This window comes from Ursus americanus, chromosome 2, assembly GCF_024610735.1.
Source record: "Ursus americanus isolate L20-20 chromosome 2, mUrsAme1.1.p, whole genome shotgun sequence".
NCBI classification, from domain to species: Eukaryota; Metazoa; Chordata; class Mammalia; order Carnivora; family Ursidae; genus Ursus; species Ursus americanus.
The window spans coordinates 98097750-98120395 of record NC_142128.1 but is presented as its reverse complement, the minus strand read 5'-3'; the positions used below and the strand labels follow the sequence as shown (position 1 = coordinate 98120395).

The 22646-nt window shown below is 46.3% G+C and overlaps 1 protein-coding gene across 6 annotated transcripts in view; it reads right to left on the bottom strand.

Moving 5' to 3' along the window:
* The window catches only part of ILDR2 (immunoglobulin like domain containing receptor 2), a 62371-nt gene extending 52307 nt beyond the window's left edge, over nt 1-10064 (bottom strand). For 2 of the 6 annotated variants that reach the window (XM_087859133.1, XM_087859135.1), the window contains exon 1: nt 9906-10063. In XM_087859133.1, coding sequence (XP_087715259.1) covers nt 9906-9951 — 46 coding nt within the window. In that variant the 5' untranslated portion in view covers nt 9952-10063. Of the gene's footprint in view, nt 1-9905 lie in introns of all 6 variants that reach the window. The other 4 variants (XM_045797239.2, XM_087859131.1, XM_087859132.1 and 1 more) reach the window with 3 other exon arrangements.
* Nucleotides 10065-22646: the final 12582 nt, after the last annotated feature.

The window sequence follows — 22646 nt, the reverse complement described above, 5'->3', positions numbered from 1 at the left end:
AAGACCTGGCAGCCAGAGAGAGAGGCACTGGGTGTGGGTCCTGCAAGGCTGGCACTCTGAGCCCAGGCCCTGGTGACACTGTAAGGGACTTCTGTGTCAGTGCTCTTACAAAGAGATTTACAAGGGTGAGGAAAGAAACCTGTGTTTCATCCTACAAACGAAGGCAAGTCGTGCGGAACACCGGAGAAGAACGGTTAGGGAAGAGAGCGAAAGACAGAAAAAGGAGTGAAGGCAAGGGACCGTCCTGTATAGAAGGCACCTGTCAAAATGAGGATTTCTGACTGCAAGCTGCACCAGACACCATACTGACGGTCAGAAGTGACGGCTGGAGATTACGTGCTCTTGTGCATTTGCAGAGGGAACCCTCATTCTCAGACCCCCAGACCATTCCTGGAGGACACCATACTCATGGTCAGAAGTGACGGCTGGAGATTACGTGCTCTTGTGCATTTGCAGAGGGAACCCTCATTCTCAGACCCCCAGACCATTCCTGGAGGACACCATACTGACGGTCAGAAGTGACGGCTGGAGATTACGTGCTCTTGTGCATTTGCAGAGGGAACCCTCATTCTCAGACCCCCAGACCATTCCTGGAGTGTTTGCTGTGCCGTTGATGCACAGAGAAACTGCCCTTGACTACTGAATTCAAATTCAATCGAAAACATATTTTAAAACACTATGTTAAGTTCTGGGAAAATCGATTGGAAAGACCAGTCCCGGATCTTGAGAAATTCAATATAAACTTTATTTCTAACTCCAAGGCCCCTGAGGGCAGGAACCAGGATTCGGTTGACTCTGATCCCCAGGATAGAGCCAAGCCACAGAAAATGGGTGAAGCTCACATAATGTGGAAAGAATCAAAGAATGAAAGAATAAATGAATAAATGAAGGAGTGAGTCTGAATGACCTTTCTTAGCAGGTTACCCCTGGTAACTGACGAATACCTAGAAAAGCTGCCTAAAAGTGGAGTGATGAATGACAGCTCAGAGAGCAGCCCCCAACCCAGCTAGTCACTAGGCTAGGGAAGATCACCTCCAAGTGCAGACAGTGTCTCCCTTCATGCGGCAAAATAAGGTCCTGCCCCAATCCTCATGTAAAGAAAAGGATTCTATACACAACGGACTGTGTTCTTGCAAGAATAACAAAACCAGTATCTAAAGCAAAGCTGTTCTTATTTTAGCAATCTCATTTTTTCCCAAAGCAAGTTCCTTTTCCCCACTAGTTAATTGGTAAGCTATTCCTGCCTGCCAGCATCTTTTGAGAGGAAGTACGGCCCTATCTTATTTTATTTTATTTTATCTTATTTAAGAGATTATTTATTTATTAGAGAGAGAGAGCACACACAAGCAAGGGGGAGGGGCAATGGCAAAAGGAGAAGCAGACTCCCCGCTGAGGAGGGAGCCCGACGTGGGACTCGATCCCAGGACCCTGAGATCATGACCTGAGCCGAAGGCAGACACTTAACTGACTGAGCCACCCTGGCACCCCACATAGCCCCATTTTATAGAAACAGATGACTGCGGAAGGTTATGGAAAATCATCATTGTAAAGATAGGCATCTTTAAAATTTTTGTATACTGCTCATCCATCTTTTAAGTCTTGAAGTCCCAGAAGTGGGATTTTGACCTCAGAATTGCATGTTTCCCAGCATATCTTGGCCTTCAGACTCCTAGGGTTTCTCTTCTTTCAGTATGACGATACAATCTTCCTTCTCCTGCCTTCAAATTAGGTCTTCTTTAAGACATTTATCTTTTGTCTTCTCACTTTTAACATATTGTCCCAGTTTCTTAAGACACTGCTTAGGGACAACGGATGGGCAGGTTTTCTAAGTGTAGGAGATGGATATGAAATAGCCACACATGTCCTCTGGGTTTGGTCCATAGTCCAGATGAGGAAATAAAGCCTGTCCGTCCTCCAGTAGCATTGTCGGGATGGGAGCCAAGTATTTGGAGAAATGTTGCCCTGCAGGCTCAAGGTTTAAAGGTAAAAAAAAGTGCAGATTGGATCTTTCTTTCCCCCCCTAAAAAAATAGAAACTATTCATCTTCCTGATATACCTGGGCTAAAAAACAAAATAAAAAGACTTCACAAAGAATAATAGACATTCCCCTTGGTATTTGCCTACTATCTAAGCCTGATTATCCAGCTTTCCCATTGGTTCTATAAGTTAATCAACTGCCTTCCAGCAAATTCCTTTCCTGCCTAAATTGGCCAGGATCAGCTTCTCCTATTTGCTATCATGACACCTGATTGCTCGACCCATTTTACAGTTAGGGTGACCGGATGTACCATTTGGAGATTTAGAAAAAAATATGACAGCATTCTTGTAAGTTTTCCCCCCAATAGTCCCCAAAGACAGCAATAGCTCCCCTCTTCCATGGGGCTATGGTAAACGCCAGTGCTGCCCTTGCCCAAGTAGGCTTTGCTCATGGCCTAGTTATTATTTGCTGCCCATAACTCCGGTACTCATGCATACTGAGTTTGCCATTCATTAAGCATATGTCCTGTGTGTCCAACTGAGCCATGCTTTCCCATTCTCAGCCACCACTGTGCAGATAAAAGGCAGAAGCATATCTCTTTTCTGTCTGATTTGCCTTGTCTTCCAGAGAACTGAAATGAGCTCATGAGTAATGTCTAGCTGGCCTACCTGCTGTTCCAATGGGACCAAAGCTGCACTAAAAGAGGTTAGTCCCTCTCCTGCAAGGCAGAAGTACTTTGGAAACTGTCCTGGTTCATTAGGTGGGTCAGCTTTCTGGAATGGACCAGCTCTTTGGACAGAGCAAACTCCTATAAGAAGTTCTGCTCCACCTTTACCACCTGGATATCTATGCTTCCAGTTTAGATCTCTCACCTGAGCTCCAGACCCAAATACATAACCTCATTCTCCATGTGGATGTTACACAGACACCTCCAACTTGTCACCCTATAGGAGGAGACACTAACTGTCCCCTTCCATTAGTAAAGGAACTTCTCAGGTTTTAATCCATCCAGCCAACCCAACCAAATACTACATTTCCGAGCTTCTCTATAGCTAGTTGTGACCATATATTCAGAATGAAGGTACGTGAGGGGAAGTGACAGGTACAACTTCTGGGCCACCTTCCTAAAGATGCGTCCCAAGCTGCGTGCCCTGACCCTCTGCTTTCCTTGCTCCAACTGGCTGAGAAGGGCTGTCACGGGAGCAGTCTTGGCAGCCGCATGTTGGGAATGGTAGACTCACCTCCAGGAGTTCTGGATTGTTACAGGAGAAAGAAATTATTTTGTGTAAGTTACTATATTTTAGAGTCTCTTTGTTACAGCGACTTAGACTGTGCTTTGGTAAAAATGCAAAATATTAAGCCTTTATCTCCCTCCCTTACATGTTTCTCTCCTGTATTAGTTCATGCCCACGAATGCCATCCCCAGTGATCCCAAGCCACAAACCCGAAGAGATCTTTGACACTCCTGCCCCTTTAACCTGCACATCCAACCGGGCCATCACTATTCCATCTCTAGTCACTCCGTCCACCTCTCCCATCCCCACTGCACCCTGTGACTTCGGGCTCTCGGTATGCCTTGTCTCTCTTTCCACAGGAGATTCCCGGGTGGTCTCTGCTGCAAGTTTGCCCACATCTAACACCTTCTCTGCACTGTGGTCCAAATGATATTTCCAAAATGCACATCTGTTCATGGCACTCCTTTGCTCCGACCCTTTTAAAGACTCCTTCTAGCCATGTCAGGAGCACAAGGGACAACTGGCCCCCTTTCAGAGAGGACCACTCTCTTTCATTCCTCCTGCGGTGCTAATTCCCCAACCATACTAAAATATTTGTAATTTTCAGAAATCACGTCCTCCCTGATTCTCGGCTTTTGCACATGCTGTTTCCTCTGTAAATCCCCCTTCTTCCATCCCACTTTTCCCCCTAGTAATTCCTACGTATCCCTCCAAACTTGCTCAGCTATCACTTCCTCTAGAAGTTTCTTCTTGCTCTTACCGCAGTCACAGCACCTGGGAGAATGACGTCGCATTTGCCTGAGAATTTCCTATCTAGCTCTCTGTCTACGTCATTCACAGCAAACTCTCCCCTGCAGCCTTTTAAAGACTCTGCTGCATAGCAGGTACTTGACACATTTGCTGAATGATTTAACCCAGTCGATACATCATATTATTTGCTCCCAATTAGTTTTCCCTCCAGACTCTTGCCTTGTTCCCTGTAGGCAGAGTGCACTTACCACTCCAAAAACCCTGGGCTTTTCGGCATGCCATGCCATAAGACATGTCCAAGCAGAAGCTTAAAAGCATGTGCATGCTTGGCTCTGGTCACTCTAGGCCCTCCCCCTACCCTCTTGAGCCCTCCGCCACAACAAAAGCATGCCCAGACAGTGGCTGATCCTTTGTCCTGGGTCTCAGAATAAGAAAGCATTTGGAACTGAGCCAAGTCTACCAATTCTAGCCAATTCACAGCTGACTCGCAGCTGACTTCAGCTCCCATGTACTATGAGCAAAAACTAAATGTTTGCTCTTGTGAGCTATTGGGATTTGGAGGTTGCTCGTTGCTATCTCAAAATGCTGACCAATATACCGATCTGGGGTTCATAATTAGGATTGAGGGCCTACTGTGTACCAAACATTGTGCTAGGAGTTTTACACAATTCCACTTTAATGATCACAACAAACCTGTAAGGTACATTAATTTCCCATTTTTAAAGCCAAAGAAAATAAGGTAAACTATGAAGCTAGGATTCAAACCCAGGTCAGTTTGAACCTAATCCCTCTCCCTGCACTGCCTCTGAGTCTGCCTCCCAGTGAGCCAAGGGCATGGGAGGAGTGATGATGCAGGATCCCAGCGGAACGCGAGGGTTCTCCTCCTAATGCAGGCATCTCTTTCTGCAGGACTGCAGACACTGCAGGAGAAGAGGGGAAGCAGCATGCTCTTCTGAGTTCTTCTTTGTTTCTTGGCCCATAAAGAACACTAGTCATCCAAAATGCCTTCTTTCATTTTCAGAGAGCCAGAAGCTATCTCGAAGACCAAAATGTTAAGCAGACATATGCCACAGCGACATCCTGTGTGGCTCCTGGGTGCAGAGCACCAGCCCCTAGTCCCAGATGGGCTCTGAGATGCCAGCAGTCTCTGCTGTCACTGGGTCACATCTTCTGCTCTCCTGTGCCTCACTTCTCATGGATGCCTTTCCTTTAGATCTTAGAATTTAATTGGAAAACCTAAATGCCATCCTTTCTCACTTTTCTCTGCAATATTTCCCTGAGTTCTATGAATTCTGAACCTCACTACCCAGTGCCCTATAATAGACACCATGTATGTTCACCTAAATCAAGAGTTCTACTTTGACCCACCGTAAGCAGAAAAGAATGTTTCCCTTAGATTCTGGCACTTGACACAACCAAGTCCTATTAAGTCAGTGACACTATTTCTTATTCTTTTAATCAATAAGATACCATGGCCTTGGACAAGTTATTTAGTCTATCTGAGCCTTTGTCTTCTTATGTAGAAGTACGTAATATCAGCCATTCTTGCTTAGACTGATCAAAAGCCATAATGTATATGAAAGTCCTTTGACATATGGAAAAGCGTTACAGCGTATAAATAAGCAAGAACAACAACCACATCATACCTTTCTTTATATTCTTGATTGGGGAAAAAGGAGGCATAAAAGCTAAAATGCTGGAAGGAGTGAAAAGGTGAGTGGGTCCTGGAACAAAAAGTTGAGACTAGAAGGGACATCCGGGGGCCATGTTGGCTATAATGGGATTCATCCCACCTGGTCCAAAGTGCTTGCCTTCCTTTACCAGTCCCCAATATGACCACAATTTAAGCGTTCAGAGTGAACCATCTCCTATCCGCCAAGCCCTGAATGCTATTCCATCTTTTTCTCCAAAAATCCTAACAAGAGCTCTCCCTCCCCAGCTGGTGTCTTTCACTCCAATCATTAATGATCAGGGAAAGGCTGAAGAAACGGGCTTTTCACTGGGTGAATTATAAAAAGAAGACTGGACCTGTCACTCTTTAGTTGTGGCTTCCAACTCTTCAAAATTAAATGGAGAAAAGACTCAAAACCATAGAGTCTTAGAACTGAGAGTGACTTTACAAGTCATCTCATTCAACAGATTATGAGACCCAGATCCCATGGATATATAGTCAATCTATGGAGCAGGTAGGACTAGAATCCAATCCTTAACTCCCAGGTCAGGTTTCCTTCCACCAATCCAGTCCTGGTACGAACACTACGAACATGTACTGAGCACTAAGTACTTGCCCTAAGACTACTGGTGTAGTATTGCACTAAGACTGCCCCTATTAGTAATTCCAAGTCTGTAGAAACTAGCCAACCAGCAGAATCATGTGAGTCTAAACTCTAAAGAGTGATACTGAAACAAGCCCCCTCTTCTGGTCTAGAGAGAAGCATCTGGCTGAGAGAAGGAGGGGAGTGGGGAGAGCTGTGATGACGTGTTGAAAGAAGATGCTCTGGTAAGAGCAAGGTGTCTTCTGCAGGGGAAAGAACAGAGAGGCGAGAGAAATTGAAAGGTATGGAGGACAGGCAAGGAGACAATGGAAGTTGAGGTGTCAGCCATCTCTATAAGCGGTTCTTCCTTCTCCGGGGCAAATATTAAAGCTTTAACTCTCCGCATCCAAACGTCTCGGGCACATGGTCACCAGGCATCTACCTGAATGCAAACCAGACCAGGTAACAACCACCCCTGGATACCTTCTTCCTCCTGGAGGCTGAGTTAGGAGCCAGCGTGAAGCAGCTCCCAGCACTTGGTGCAGGTCTCCGTGACTGCTTGGCCACGGCTACTCCATCCCCGTGTCCTGCCACCAGGCTGCGAGCGCTGGAAGGCAGGGCCGTGTCTCATCGGAAGACCTTCTGCTTCTGAATCAAAATCACTGGAGCCACTGACTAGACTGACAACTCTTGGAGGGGGAAGACGGTGTCTTCTCTCTCTCTCTAGCCTCAGCACCTATCTTAACACTTAGGAAGCACAGGAATTGAATATGTGCCTGTAGACTGGATGAATAAAGGAATGAATAAAACCAAAAGGTGTACCAAAGGACGTGCTAAGAAAGCAAGGCATCTTCAGCACAGAAAGACCCAAGAGTCTCCAGGAAAATGCATCGCCTGCTCCCCACCCGCGAGTGTGTGTTCACGGGGTGGACACGGCGCCAGCCTTTCTCACAGCCTGTGCTGCCAGGAAAGGAGGAAACGCCATCCGCGTTCAGGAACAAAGACCGAGTGAACCCTCCTTCAGGTCCTACGGCTGGATGGCACCTGTTGCTAGAATAGCAGCTGAGAAGCACTGCGTTTGCTCAAAACAACAACAATTTATTACAGGAAGCAGCGTCGCGATGACAATAAGAAATCATGAGGCTAAGCATACAGCAGAATTTCAGCAACGAAAGACAAGGAAGGAGCTGCCTGAGACTGAGGGAAAAAACTGAAGTGTTGATTAGAAATTGCTCAGCCTGCATTAAAAGAGACAAACAGGGGAGGGGGGAGGGAGGAGACAGAGAGAAAGTGGGGGAGGAGAAAGGGAGGGAGAGGGAGAATGAATGTGTCGTCCTCCCCCCCCCCACTCTCTGACTCATTTTTAATCTGTCCTCTTTCTCCCTCCCTTTGTACCACCCCCTCAAGAGAGAATTCATTGATTGGGCTGGACTGAAATTTCTTACCTTTCCTCTCATGGTTTTGCTGGGAACGATGAGTCTGAATCCCTCTCATCCTTGACTGCTCCTCTCCCCCACCCCCCAGCCGCCATTGTTAGCTCCTCTACTTTGCTGAGGCTAAGAGGGAGGCAGCTTGTCCGGCAGCACTACTGACAGGTTGACGGGCTGAGGGGGGAAGCAGACGCTGGGCTCAGGGGATGCCTGCAGCGATCGGTGGGATCTTGAGAGCCAGCCTCACGTGCAGAGCGCAGAAGCCCAGCCATCTGACAGCTGAGATGGCCCTCGGAACTAACCTGTTGCCTGCCACCAGGCAAGAGAAGGCACGGACAAAGCAGCAACTCCCCTCAAAATACACACGAAACAGAACTCCCTACAACCAAAAAACCCAGAGAGGCAGCTTCGAAGAGTGCGCATGGGACTGGCCTGGGGTTCGGAGAACTGGGTTCGAGTCCCTGCTCCATGACACATTTGCTCTGTGCCTATTATCTCTCTGGGTCTCCATTTCTATAAACTGAGAGGGCTGGCCCAGATGGCCTGCGGCCCCTTCCAGTGATGTGACTTCATCTCATCAACAGCTGTTGGCCATCTAGCAGGGCTATAGGTTCCCCTCCTGCTCCCACTCCCTGCAAATCCCTCAAGTGCTTTTCTTGGGCACACCCTGGGGTGTCTGGAAGAGCATCTCTGACGTACAGCCCTCCCGCCCCGGGATGCCTAGTTGACCTCAGGGAGGTGGTGATACGGGCTTCAGGCCTAAGTTCCCTTCTAGCATGATAACACAGAAGTAGAGGCAAAGCAAGGACATTCAGAATCAGTGAGGGTGGAAGTGGAAGGCACTGGGAGGCCAGGGGAGTGGGGAGCCGTGGATCAGCCAAACCCTGAAATTAGAGATGATTCATATTTGAATAATGTGGGACGGATGAACTCAGAGCAGCCAAGAGAAGAGGCTAACTCTGCAGACGAGCCCTGCCCACCCCCATTCCCTAAAGCTAAAGCCAGCATGGAGCACAGCCAGTGTTAGGTGTCCTTCATTTGGAATGGGGGGGGGGGACAACTGAGGCAATCGATAATCTTATTCTGAAGCTAAGGGAAATATAGTTTTTGCTTTTCTTCTTAAATACATTTTACTCTCTTTCAAGGACTGCCTCAGATATTTTAAACTTCTTACTGACTTGATTTTTCCAAATCTTCTGATTGGTGCCCCCAGAGGGGACAGAACTTCATTTTGGGGGGTGCCATTTTCTGTTTTCTCTCCTGCCCTGCACTGCTCTCACCCTGTCCCTGAAACCTTCCTGATCCCTTGTTCCTTTCCTCCATCACTCTGTCTCCACCTTGCTTGGAATCTTTGTCTCAGCCCCTTCCCAACTACCCGAACCTTCCTTCTTACCCATCCTCACCAGCACCCAAGCTGGGCTACTTTGTGAATCTCTCAGGGCTAGCCACCCTGCCTGGCCACTGGCCCCTCAACCTCGCAGGACCCTCGTGTGAGCCTTTCCAGACCTCAGGCGGGTGGGGAGAAAGTTCACCCAAAGGGAGGGGGAAACACGGAGTATCCAGCTAGCGGAAGTGACTTTAATGCTGGGGAGAAGCTCTACCTTCTGATCTCTGCTATCTCTGCAATTTCTCCTTATTGGAGGAGGGGATCCTGTTTATTTCGGGAGGAAGGTTCTTCTCCGCTATGGGACCACTCCTCAAATGGTACCAAGCGCGAGAGAGCAGGGCCCTAAACTCCACAACCAATCGAGCCTCCATCCCCATCTCCCTCCTCATCCCGCCCCAATGCACCCCCCGGAGCCACAGAGATAACGCCGCTGGGTCTCCTGGCTTCTCTAGCGAAGGAATTAGGGAGACACTCCTCCACCCCTCACCTCCAGAAAACCAGTTTTCTTAATTAATGTCTCCTCTGAGCTTTCTTTTTTTTTTTTTTTTTTTTCCTAACCAAGCTCTTCCCAGGGCCCACAGCATCACCAACTCAGGGTAAGACCGAGAAGAACCGTTGTGTGGAAGAGGAAATGCCCAAGCGACAGAACAAGCTCCTGAGGAGTCAAACACCTTCATCTCCATCCGTCTCACTTGTAGTGGGGTTCTCCCCCGCCTCCTCCATCATTCTAGCACACACACACACACGGCCCCTTCCCCCACTTACCGCCGACCTGCTAAGCAGCTTTCAGCCCAGCCAGGGGGAAATGGGGGTGGGGTGGGGTGGGAACAGCGGCCCCAAGGGAATCTGCGTAAAGTTATCGGCCTCTACCTGTTAGCCAGAAGAGAGCGATCCACGCCAGCACGACCCCGTCCATGTTCCCCAACTTCCCATTCAGATGGAGAGGGCGAAGCGGGGAACGGCCGCGGCGTCAGGCTCGGGGTAAGCGGGCGGCAGCGGCAGCGGCGGGGCTGCGGCCGCGCGCGCGAGCGGGCCCCCGGCGTCCCCCGGCGCCGCCGCCCGCCGGGCCCGCCGCGCCGCCTGCCGAACGCGCGCTGCCGCGGGCTCCCCGGCTCGGCGCTGCTCCCGGCGGCGCTCCCGCACGGCCAGGCAGCGAGCGCGGCGCGGGGCGAGCGCCTCCCGGCCGCAGAGCCCGCCGCGCGGGGGAGCTCGGCCGCCGCCGCCTCCTCCCGCCCGCCGCCCGCCGCCCGCCGCCCCGAGGCTTCCGAAGTTTCTGGGTCACGTGCCGGCCCCGAGGTCGCGCCGAGTGACAAAGTACACCGGGGGAGAGGGTGCGGGGGAGGCGGCCGGGCGGGCTGCGAGGAGCCGGGGGCCGTCGGCGTCGCTCCGCCCGGGGGAGGCAGGCGTCCGGGACCCTGCGGAGTGGGGGCTCGGGGGGGGGGGGGGGACGTCCGTCAGGGGACGCAGGTGGCTGTGGCCAACCTCAAGCGGGAGAGGGACCGACGCAAGAGGGGGGGAACCCGTGGGGACTTGGCATAACTTGTCACGGGACTGCGCCTAGCGGGTCCTCCGGGCAAAGGTGTTTGCGGCTGCTGTGCCCGCGTCCCTCCGTCTGCTTCCCTTCTGGGCAATGCAAGGACACCAGAGGGTCTGCGGCATCCGGGAAGTTAGGAGGGAGACCCGCGCTGCACCCTTCTCCTGTGAGAACGCTGTGAGGCATAAGAAGGGCATATAGCTCTTCAACAGAAAATATGTAAAACTAGAATGAAATAAACAGTGATGGCATTTCCATGTGTCCAACTCTTAATCGTGAATCGGCCTTTCGGCTTAGATCAAAGGCGTTTGTCCAATACTTTACAGTTCGCAGGGCGCACACAGGGATTATTTCCATTTTTTAAGCGGATCTGTCACGTGTATGTAGGAAAGGAGTCTGAATGTCTATGTAGAGAGACAAGGGAGAAGAAACTTATGCTTTGCTTAATAAGCTTGTATTAAGCATCTACTAGGTCCTAAGAACCAAGGCTACAATGTAAATAAAGCTAGGACTTCCTGTCGTTATGCTTCATCTTGGGTCCAGGAGAGGGAGGAAGGTTACGCCCTTAAACACATGTTGGTAGTAAAATGGAGCAAAGGTGATAATGGAGACATAGCAAAAGTTCCCTCAGAACACAATGCAAGGAGCAATTTGGGGGAGGGGGCAGCACCTCAAGAAAGGAATGGTAACATCTTCATTGGCGTTTGCAGAACGGGTAGATTTGGACTGTTCAGGGATTGGTGGTGGAAAGGGGGCAGGATAGGGAATTCCGGACAGAGAAAAGAAAGGAGACAAGGCAGAAAGGTGTAAAATTGCCTCAGAAAACAGAGTAGTTCTAGGCTTGAGGAGAGTTCCTGGAGAGAAAGACTACACACTTTAGAATGAATTTACATGTGAGACACGGATGAGATGTGAACATCAGAAATGGTGAGAAAGGACTCTGGCCACTGATCTTTTAGGACTGCTTGACATCTGAATTCCCTTCTTATTGAGACAGGGAAACTAAAAGGACCCATGAAGGACTGTGTTTTTGCTCCTTTTCCTGCCTTTATTCTTGCAAGGACCTTACACGTGTCTTATAGTGCAGGTAATGTATGTCCTGCTTATACAGGTCAAGGAGTTAATGATTTCTTTGGAGTCTTTCTGCACAATAGATTACATCTAAGGAGTGACTGGGTGAGGTCATCATGTAGACCACTAACTCCAGACATCTTGATGCCAAGACCCCTGGCTCTAGGGCATAAGTAACTTATGGAGGACACCTGAGCACTCGCCCTTGTTTTGAATGGTTCCTGGATATATGAGAAGACATGTGCACCAGACCAGAATCCTCAAAAAAATACTCAGACCCCGAGCAAAGACAAGACTCATTCTCCTTTTCCTTTCCGAGTCCCTCAGATGCTCTGTCAGTATCTACGCTCTGTCTTCAGTAAACTCTCTTCTCACTTCCTGTCAGCTCAGGTTTGATTTCTATCCTGTCCTGCACAAAGCCAAGGACCTTCTTAGCTGGTCCTATGGGACCCCCTCTGGGTCCTCAGACTCAGCCTGCCTCCATCATTGGTTTTTAGAAACTCCAACCGTGGAAGCCAGAAAGTCTAGAGCCACTTCCCCAGCCACCCCAGCTGGGGTACGGGCCCAGGCCACAGGCCTGGCCAGGGACCCTCACGCTCAGAGCTTTTTGAATCTGTAGCAAGTGATAAAAGGAGCGGACACAGCAGAGAACCAGGTTTCACCCCCAGTCTTCTGAAGCAGCTGTGACCGAGGTCAGGCCACCAGATCGCACCAGGTGCGATTTTGGCTGTGGTCTTGCACGTGCACATCGCTCTGGGTTCCAGCCCATTTTCTGCACCTGGCTTTTCAGCCTTCCTGGCATCTGTGTGAGCCACCCAATATCCTTTCATAAATTCCCTCTCTGTATGTTTTGGCCAGAGATGATTTCTGATACTTGTAATTAAGAACTCTGACTGATACGTTACGTGAGAGAGATCTGGAGAACTATTTCCTTTCCTAAAGAAGAAAAATAAAATAAAGATAGAAAATAAGAGCAAAGGAGGGACCTAACATTCCCTATTAGGTTGTCAGCACAGTTCAAGGTGTTTTACAAGCTTTCTCGGTTAACCCTAATGAAGAAGCTTAGGCCCAAAGAGTGTAATTAACTTCTCTAAGATTAGGCAGCTAGTCGATAGCAGAGGTAGAATTTGAACTGAGGTCTTTTGACTCCAACGCACATACCCTTTGTGCCATTAACGGGACACCTAGACCAGAGAGTTGATATGACCATGTATTTGTGTTATGCTCTGCCGTCGACTGTATGCGTGCGTGTGACTGTGTGTGCATGGGCAGGGGCACACAATGCCCAAAAGTTTGAGCACTGTTTGGTGTGTAAGCATACAGAACAATACTATTTAATGCAAAACTGGGACAACTTTTAAGAGTTAAGAAACTGGAAACGGGAGACGGACTGAGCAAAGAGAACCCGCGTGGGCACGGGAAGTGGGAAGTGAGTGCCCACTGAAGAAGTGAGCTTCGAATGCATGCTCTAAGCATGAGCCCATGCGCGTGTCAACAGGGTCTCAGGAGACTCGGGGAGGAGCTCGTGCTAGAGTGAGTCATGGAACACAGGGGCCTTGTCCGCCAACCTGGGGATTTGTTTTCTGTGTGTCACTCTGCATATCCACCTTCCAGCTGGAGAGGAAGAGTTGGTCTAGCCTGCATCTTCCTGAGTGCCTGGGGCTCCCAGCCATCCCTAAGAAGGTGCCAAACCGGATTCAATCACAGTGTGTGCCCATCCCAAATGCACCGTTATTACCAAGCTGATGGAAGGTTAAGAGAAACTTTGAGGGTACACCTAAGGATTCAAAACATTCAGCCTAAGGGACAGCAGGAGAAAAAAGGCAGAAAGATGGTATTATTTTACCGTATTGTTGATGGTAGAGGGGCGACATCAGAATCCTGGTGTTCGTCCAAGTGTGGTGTTTGAACTCGCAGCATCAGAATCGCATTAAAGTGTTTGCTTAAAATGCAGATTCCCTGGCTCTTGTGAAAACTAAGATCAGAAACTCTGGGTGGGGCCCAAAACACTGCGTCTTAACTGCCTTCCTTGAGCCCTTGTGCAGCCCTCTAGGGTTTCAAAGGTACCACCTCATTACTTTCATTGTTTCCCTGGGGAGCTGTTGAGTCGATGTTTGGAAATGAGCCTCAGATTCAGATCTGCAGATGCTCCAGTTACTCGTTTCTCCTGGCCAGAGAGAACAGGACTCCCAGCAGAGATTAGCTTTTCACAGCCATGGCAGGGTCTGAATCCCCAATACTTGAAGCTCTCTGCTGCTACCAGAGACAAACATGTCAGAACATAGGCGCTGATGGGACCAGAGCAGGACTTGAAGGAAGCTATAGCAAGAATCCTGTGTCCTGGGGATTCGGGGGAGTGGAATAGCTGACTGCTTTGTCAAAGCAGCACACTCCAGAACAGAATTAGGACGTGAAGAGAAGTGAACCACCGCAAGGAGACATGCTGGTAGCTGGTAGCAACCCCATAGTTATAAATATAATGCAGCTTGAATCCTCTTTAAAACACGAGTTCCTTGCAGGCACACAGGCATGCATCTACGTGAATTCTGCTTAACAAAAGTCTTTTTAAAGCCCACAGATAACATCACGTTTCTACTTCTCCTCTCTGATCTTGACTTCCAGGAAGACTCTATGAAGTGTGACTTTAAAATTGATACCATGTTTCTTATCTAAGTTTTGTTCAGCTTTCCTTCCCTTGTGCTACCTTTTGGGTTTGTTTTCTTCCCCATCAACCACAGCTTCAAAACCACCTTCAATGAATTATAAGTTTTAAGAAATCTAAGTTGAAGCAAGGAACTGAAATAAAAGGATTGGAGATTCTAGGTGCCCTATACTGGAAACCAGAAACATTTTCAATCTGGAAGCCCTTTCATATTGAGGAATAAATTGTTTCATTAAGAAAATGCTTTAAAGAAAGGAAATGCAAATGTAGAGTGCAGGGTGCCAAAAAATTTAAAAAGCTTTACTGCCAAGAACAGTGGTAAGTATATAATAAGTAAAAGATCGGGAAAATGTGCTGAAGATTCCATGTACTTGAAGCAGATTTAACCCAAAAGCCTGCTGTCTCAAGCTTCAAAGCAAACTACAGTGGTGCAGCGTGCTGAATGAGACGGTGTCTGCCTGCCCCATCCTGAGGCCAGACCTCACCAACACTGGGCAGCCTCCGCCTGAGTTAGCTTTCTAATGACAATTTCCCTGCAGAGGACAGCTTCCAAGGACAATGTAGAGAAAAAAAGAGCAGAACATAAAATTGTATTACAGCATGGTCCCAAATATGGGAAATGCAGTTAAAAGAGTCAATGGAAACAACAGAAGACTAAGAATGGTTATCTCTGGGTAGGATTGTCTTGCATTTATATCTTTTGCATAATTTTCTAGATCCTCTAATATTTCTACAACGTAGAAAAAGTTGCTAGACTGTGCCACAATTTACTCAGTTTCTGGGACATCCCTCGAGGAAGGAGAGAGGCACGAAGAAGTGACAGGTGTTTTGTCAGGCCTGTATCTTTAGGCAGATACAAAGCCCCCAAATGTACACCTTGCTCTCATTCCGTCTCAATCCTAAGCAGTTAATCAAGTTAATTATGAGCAATTGAAGCCCTGGGAGCCCTTACTGACTGATAGTTCAACTATAATTTCTTTGTGAGTTACAGAGCCAAAGATGAAGTAAGCTTGCTTCTCTTTCAGGAGCCCTATCTCCGGGTTTTGCTTTTGTTTCTTTTTTCTTTTTTCTTTTTTTTTTTTTTTTTTTAAGATTTTATTTATTTATTTTGACAGAGAGACAGCCAGTGAGAAAGGGAACACAGCAGGGGAGTGGGAGAGGAAGAAGCGGGCTCCCAGCGGAGGAGCCCGATGTGGGACTCTATCCCAGAACGCCGGGATCACACCCTGAGCCGAAGGCAGCCGCTTAATGACTGCGCTACCCAGGCACCCCTTTTTTAAGATTTATTTACTTATTTGAGAGATAGAGCGAGCATGCAGGGGTGGGAGGGAGAGGCAGAGGGAGAGGGAAAGAGAGTCTTTTTAAGCAAACTCCGTGCTGACCTCAGAGCCCAACTTAGGGCCGATCCCAGGACCCCAAGATCCCCACCTGGGCCAAAACCAAGAGTTGGACTCAACCAACTGCGCCACCCAGGGGCTCCCTTTTGTTTCTTTTTGTTTCAATGTTAGTGTCCTTTGGAGACCTGAACGACATCAACAGCCCCCAAAATCAGCAGTAGAGCAGGCTTAGTGATGGAGCAGTATCCTTTAGCCCAAAGGGGAAAGATGAAAGAGGGCCTGTCTTCCTGTATTTTATCAAGGCTTTGGGCACTAGGCGTTGATGATTAAGCCAGAGGATTGCTTCTTAGCCCTACACATTCTCCTAGAGGCCTTCCTCCCCAGCACAGGTCAAAGATGGGACCTAAGAGAGGGAAGTGAGTGAGAACGAGTATGTCCTCTGATGCCCTCACCCCCAGAAAACAGGCAGGGAAGGGAGCTGGAATGAGAGAGCTGGAACACTGAGCATAAAAAAGAAACAGCTCAAACAAAAGACAGGTCATTTGTGGGCTCTCAAAAGCTGGTGTTAAAAAACAGCAGCCTTGACCTTTGTGTTGGCGTTGTGCAGAAGGCTCTCTCCTAGAATTGTTAATTTCATACTCCCACCCCAATTCTGAGTGAGTGCCTTAGACACAGAGATGATCGATGTGGATTTTTGTCTAATTATTTACAAACTTTTTAGGGTCTTTTTCCCTTTTCCTCATCTTTTCTTCTCTCTTCCCTGAATTCATTCATTTAGTCCATACACATTTATTGAGCGCTTACTATATTCTAGATACTATGCTGTCTAGAGATTAAAGATGAAAGGAATTTAAAAATGAATGAGTCACAGCCCCTTGTGTCGAAGAGTTTACAGTTGAGATGTAGCAATGTGTGTGTGTTGGGGTGGGGAAGAGTCAGACATACAGTCTTTAACTGTGATGGTGCGACAGGACCTATATTAGAATAAATGCCAGGTATGGTGTAGAACAAAGAGAGAGGGGTCAGTTACTCACTAGGAATGCTGGTCGGAGATCTCCTCAAGAAAAGGTCATCTCCGAGCTAAGTCTTAAACACGATCTGGGCAGAATTTCTAAAAGCAGGAGTAAAGCAGGAGGGAGTGCAGACACAAGCAACAGGCACAGAGCAGAGTGGGGTCTGCTGCCTGGACCATGGTTTCACACAGGGCAGAGTCAGCAATAGGGCCAAAAAGGGAGACTGAAGTCAGACCAAGGGGAGCCACGTTGCCAGGTTTTTTTTTTTTTTTTTTAATTTATTTATTCAACAGAGATAGAGACAGCCAGCGAGAGAGGGAACACAAGCAGGGGGAGTGGGAAAGGAAGAAGCAGGCTCACAGCAGAGGAGCCTGATGTGGGGCTCGATCCCACAACGCTGGGATCACGCCCTGAGACGAAGGCAGACGCCCAACCGCTATGCCACCCAGGCGCCCCACCAGGTTTGAACTTAATTCCACAGGCTATGGACCACACAAGGATTTCTCAGAGAAGAACAAGATTAGACTTCTGTTTCAGCCACAGGGTGTAGGATGGATTGATGGGAAGAGCTCATTACAAGAGCCCAAAAAGGAACGAGCGCAGAAACCAGGCTATAGGGTAGCAGAAACGGGAAGCAAATAGGAAGTGGGAGAGACATCGCAGGGAGACACAAAGTGGAATCCGCACGATCTAACTGAGCAAGCAGAGGGATCAACTAAGCTTCAGGCTGAGTTACTCAAGAGCATGGTTGTGCATATGGGCAACATCGAGAGATGGTGAGGAACTTGGAAATCCCTTTTTTTGCTTCGGCAAAGCATTCTGTAATAAACATCCTTGCGTATCCATAACCAATAGCTCGGAAGAAGAGCAGTAAAGAAGCAGGAAATCTCGTAGAGGTCAGAGGCACTCATGGGCTGCGCGGGCTGGGGATGTCACTTTACTACTCTCAGCCTCAATTTCCTGTTCTGCAAAATGGGGATGATCCTATAACCTGTTTCAGAAGATTGTTGTGAGAAGGAGAAATGAAATGGCCCTTATGCAGTGCTTAGCAGAGAGTCTGACACGGTAGCTTTTAGTGATCATCAACTACTATTACTATTATTATCGGCACAGGATGCTTACTGAACAATGTCAGGGCCTTAACTTAAACTAGCATCAGAAAAAAAAAATCTAACATTAGGAAAAATATTATCCTAAAATGCCATGTGTTCTTGATGGTCTCTTAACACTCACCAGGTTGACAATCACTTCATACTTCATATTAAAAAAAAAAAAAGTAGATGTCCTCCAAGTCTCCAATGGGTTTCTACCCATTTAGGTGAAATATAAAGTTCTTACGATGGCCTTGTAAGCCCTGCAATGTGCGGCCCCAACTCCGTCTCCAATACCCTCTCTATGTTCCTACTTGCTTACTTCACTGCAGCCAGACTTGCTTTGCTGTGTCTCACTCATACTTGACGTGTGCCCACCTTGGGGTTTTGTCACTTGCTACTCGCTCTGCTTGGAATGCCCTTTGCCTGACATCTTCATGGTTTGCTTCCGCACTTCCTTCCACTGTTTGCTTAAATTTCATTTCCTCAAATAAGGCCTTTTCTGAACCCCCTAAATTGCAGCTTCAATCAGTCCCTATTCCCTTATCCTGCGTTATTTTTCTTCATTGGACTTATTGTCCAATAATATGTTCAGACATCTTATTATATATGTAATTGTTTATTTCTTTATTGTCTATTCCTCACTATGTTATAAGCTTTGTAATGCTGAATGTGTTCTTGGCCCTAAAACTGAGCTTGGTACTCCGCAGACTTTCCATATATATATATTGAATAAATGAAACACTTCCTCTTGTAAATACTCTCTTGTCTTGGTTCCCCTGGTTTTCTCCTTGCTTCTTCAGACATTCTTTTTTAGTCATCTTTGCTGGGTTTTCCTGTTCTGACTTCTAAATGCTGGTGTTCTTCCGGGCTCCATCCTAGAAACTTTTTTCCTCTCTTCACTCTCAGCCTAGGTGATCTAATCCATTTCTATGAATTTAAATACCACCTTTATGTCCAAATTGCTTCCAGATTCTGTCTCTAGCCCAGAACACCAGATGCAGACAGCCAACTGCCTACTTGACATCTCCACTTGAATGTGTAAGAGGCATTTCAAAATTAACATATCAGTAACTAAATTCTTGATCCCCCTGCCATACACACCCCAACCAAAACCTAACACCCTCCAGAATTTCTGAATAAGAAGATCAATCTGGTTGAAAGAGGGAAAAACTGATCCATTTACATAGGATTTTACTTAAATAAGATTGAAAAAAATAATCAGTTGTATCAAAGAAGAAGAGGAGCAAGTAATAGAAATTATGAGGAACATTGGACCCTCTTTGGTACCAGCACTGTCCTCCCTTCCCCAGTCCTTGCTATTTTAGAATAGACACGACTTGCCACTGGGTTACTCAAGCCAAAACCCTAGAATTCCTCCCCTTCTCTCGCTTCTACATCCAACCCATCAGTTAGTTTTTTTTTCCCCCGAAGTACGATATGAAGCCATCCTCTCCCCTTCATGTCTTCTGTTTCTTTCCTGTTCTAGGTCACCATCAACTCTCACATGGACTTCTGAAGGGACCTCCTACCTATTCACGCCATGCCCATTCTTGCTGCTTTGAACCTATTCTCCAAATAGCAACAAGACTGATCTTCTTGGGGTGGAAATCATGTCATGACACTTTTTAAAAAAATCTTTCAATGACCACCCACATACTTAGTAATACTTGAACTCTTGACACTGCCATGTCCAAATTCCTGCTGATCACTCCAACCTCGGCATGTACCTTCTCCACCTGAGTTGCCACACTACTGTAACACTGACCAATCTTCTGCGTACTCTGATGATACACCAAACTATTTATTGTCTGAAACCATTACATATGCTGTTCCCTCCATCTAGAATGCTCTTTTTTTGATTCTTCACATGATTAGCTCTATTCTTTAGCATTATTCTCGTATTAAATGGTGTCTCCTCAGAGAGATTTGTCCTGATTACATATCTAAAAGTTTAGCAGTTAAATCTACATATTGATTTAATATGTCAAAATAAGGTAAAGCAATCTTGGCCAAGGTAGAATAACAGGGAACGACTTTATCCAACATCCTAAACAACTAAAAATTTGATCAAATATATAAAACAATGTTTTCAGACACTGGACATCAAGGGGCAGAGGTGAGTAATCCCTGAAAGAACGGAACAAACAAGGTGAGCCGTGTGATTGCCCCAGGTTGCTGTCTGGAGAGAGTATCCAGAATGCAGCAAGAGGGGTAACCTAGGCAGAGCCCTGGGGTGTCCCTGGGTTGAGGAGATGGAGTTGGTGTCTAGGTAGGCCACAGTGACTAGAGTTTGCAGGGCAGAGTACCAGAAAAGAGAGAACAGTACAAAGAAAGAGCTCTGGAAATCTGCTAAGGATCTCCCTTGAAGCTCCAGCTGAATACTGATTTGTATGTGTGTGGGAGGAAACTACACAGTGCCAGAGAAAGAACAACCTGAAAGGATTAGAAGGAACTATCCTTGAAATTCACACAGGGCTAGAAATAGTTTATGTTTCCATCAGCCAAAACGGAAAAACTTCCAAATTCATGGGTTGTCAGGCAGAGTACTAAGAAGAGTATTATATCAGCAGAGGAGGAAATTAGCCCTAAAGGTTGCTCTCATACCAAATAACAAAGCATAAAAGTAAGCCTCAAAAGGAGGAAAATCTATACTCCAACTGTTTCCAAATAACATAACTCTGTCCCAGAAAAAGCACAGGAATATTTATAAGAAGACAAAAATAGGCAGCATTCAAAAAGATAAAATTTACAATTGTCATCAAATCAACAATTACCAAGCTTGCAAAGAAGCAATAAGGAGAAAAATCAACCAGTAGAACCAGACCCAGAAATGACACAGATGATGGACTGAACAGAAAAGGACATTTAAGAGTTATTGTAACTACTTTTTTTTTTTTTTTAAAGATTTCATTTATTTATTTAACAGAGATAGAGACAGCCAGCGAGAGAGGGAACACAAGCAGGGGGAGTGGGAGAGGAAGGAGCAGGCTCATAGCGGAGAAGCCTGATGTGGGGCTCGAACCCAGAATGCCGGGATCACGCCCTGAGCCGAAGGCAGACGCCCAACCGCTGTGCCACTCAGGCGCCCCTATTGTAACTACTTCTTTGCCTATTTGGATGCCTTTTATTTCTTTGTTGTCTTATTGCTGGGGCTAGGACTTCTAGCACTATGTTGAACAACAGTGGTGAGAATGGACATCCCTGTTGTATTCCTGACCTTGAGGGAAAAGCTCTGTTTTTCCCCATTGAGAATCATATTCACTGTGGGCTTTTCGTATATGGTTTTTATGATATTAAGGTATGTTCCCTCTGTCCCTACACTGTGGAGACTTCTAATCAAGAAAGGATGCTGTATTTTGTCAAATGGTTTTTCCTGCATCTATTGAGAGGATATTATGGTTCTTGTTCTTTCTTTCATTAATGTAGTGTATCACATTGATTTGCAGATGTTGAACCACCCTTGCAGCCCAGGAATACATCCCACTTGGTTGTGGTGAATAATCCTTTTAATGTATCATTGGATCCTATTGGCTAGTATCTTGTTGAGAATTTTTGCATCCATGCTCTGTAAATCTCCTTTTTGGTAGGGTCTTTGTTTGGTTTGGGATCAAGGTAATGCTGACCTCATAAGATGAGTTAGTAAGTTTTCCTTCCATTTCTATTATTTGAAACAGCTTCAGAAGACTAGGTATTATTTCTTATTTAAATGAGTGGTACAATTCCCCTGGGAAGCCATCTGGCCCTGGCCTCCTGTTTGTTGGGAGATTTTCTACTACTGCTTCAATTTCTTTGCTGGTTATGGGTCTGTTCAGGTTTTCTATGTCTTCCTGTTTCAGTTTTGGTGTTTATATAAGTCTCCAGGAATGCATCCATTTCTTCCAGATTGTCTAATTTGTTGGCATATAGTTGCTTATATGTTCTTAAAATCATTTGTATTTCCTTGGTGTTGGTCGTGATTTCTCCTCTTTCATTCATGATTTTATTAATTTGGGTCCTTTATTCTTTTTGATAAGTTTGCCTAGGGGTTTATTGATCTTATTAATTCTTTCAAAGAACCAGCTTCTAGTTATGTTGGTCTGTTCTTTTTTTTTTTTTTTCCTTCCTATTTTGGTATCATTTATTTCTGCTCTATCTTTATTATTTCTCTTCTCCTGGATTTAGGCTTTATTTCTTTCTCTTTTCCCACCTCCTTTAGATGTAATATTAAGTTGTATATTTAGGACTTTTCCTGTTTCTTGAGAAAGGCCTGTATTATAATATACTTCTCTCTTAGGACCATCCCAAACATTCTGAACTGTTGTGTTTTCATTTTCATTTGCTTCTATGTACTTTTTAAATTCTTCTTTCATTTCCTAGTTGACCCCCTTCAGTCATAGTCATTTGAAGGGACACATGCACCCCAATATTTATAGCAGCAATGTCCACAATAGCCAAACCGTGGAAAGATCCCAGATGTCCATCAATAGATGAATGGATAAAGAAGATGTGGTGTATTTATATACAATGGAATATTACTTAGCCACTAAAAAGAATGAAATCTTGCCGTTTCCAACGATGTGGCTGGAATTAGAGGGTATTATGCCAAGTGAAATAAATCAGTCGGAGAAAGACAAATACTATACGATTTCACTCATGTGGAATTTAAGAAACAAAACAGATGAACATAGGGGAAGGAAAGGAAAAATAAAATAAGGTTAAAAATAGAAAGGGAGGCAAACCATAAGAGAAGCTGAACTCTAGGAAACAAACTGAGGGTGCTGGAGGGGAGGTGGGTGGGGACAAGGGATAATTGGGTGATAGGCATTAAAGAAGTCACTTGATGTAATGAGCATTGGGTGTTATACACAACTGATGAATCACTAAATTCTATTAATACAGTATATGTTAACTAAATTGAATT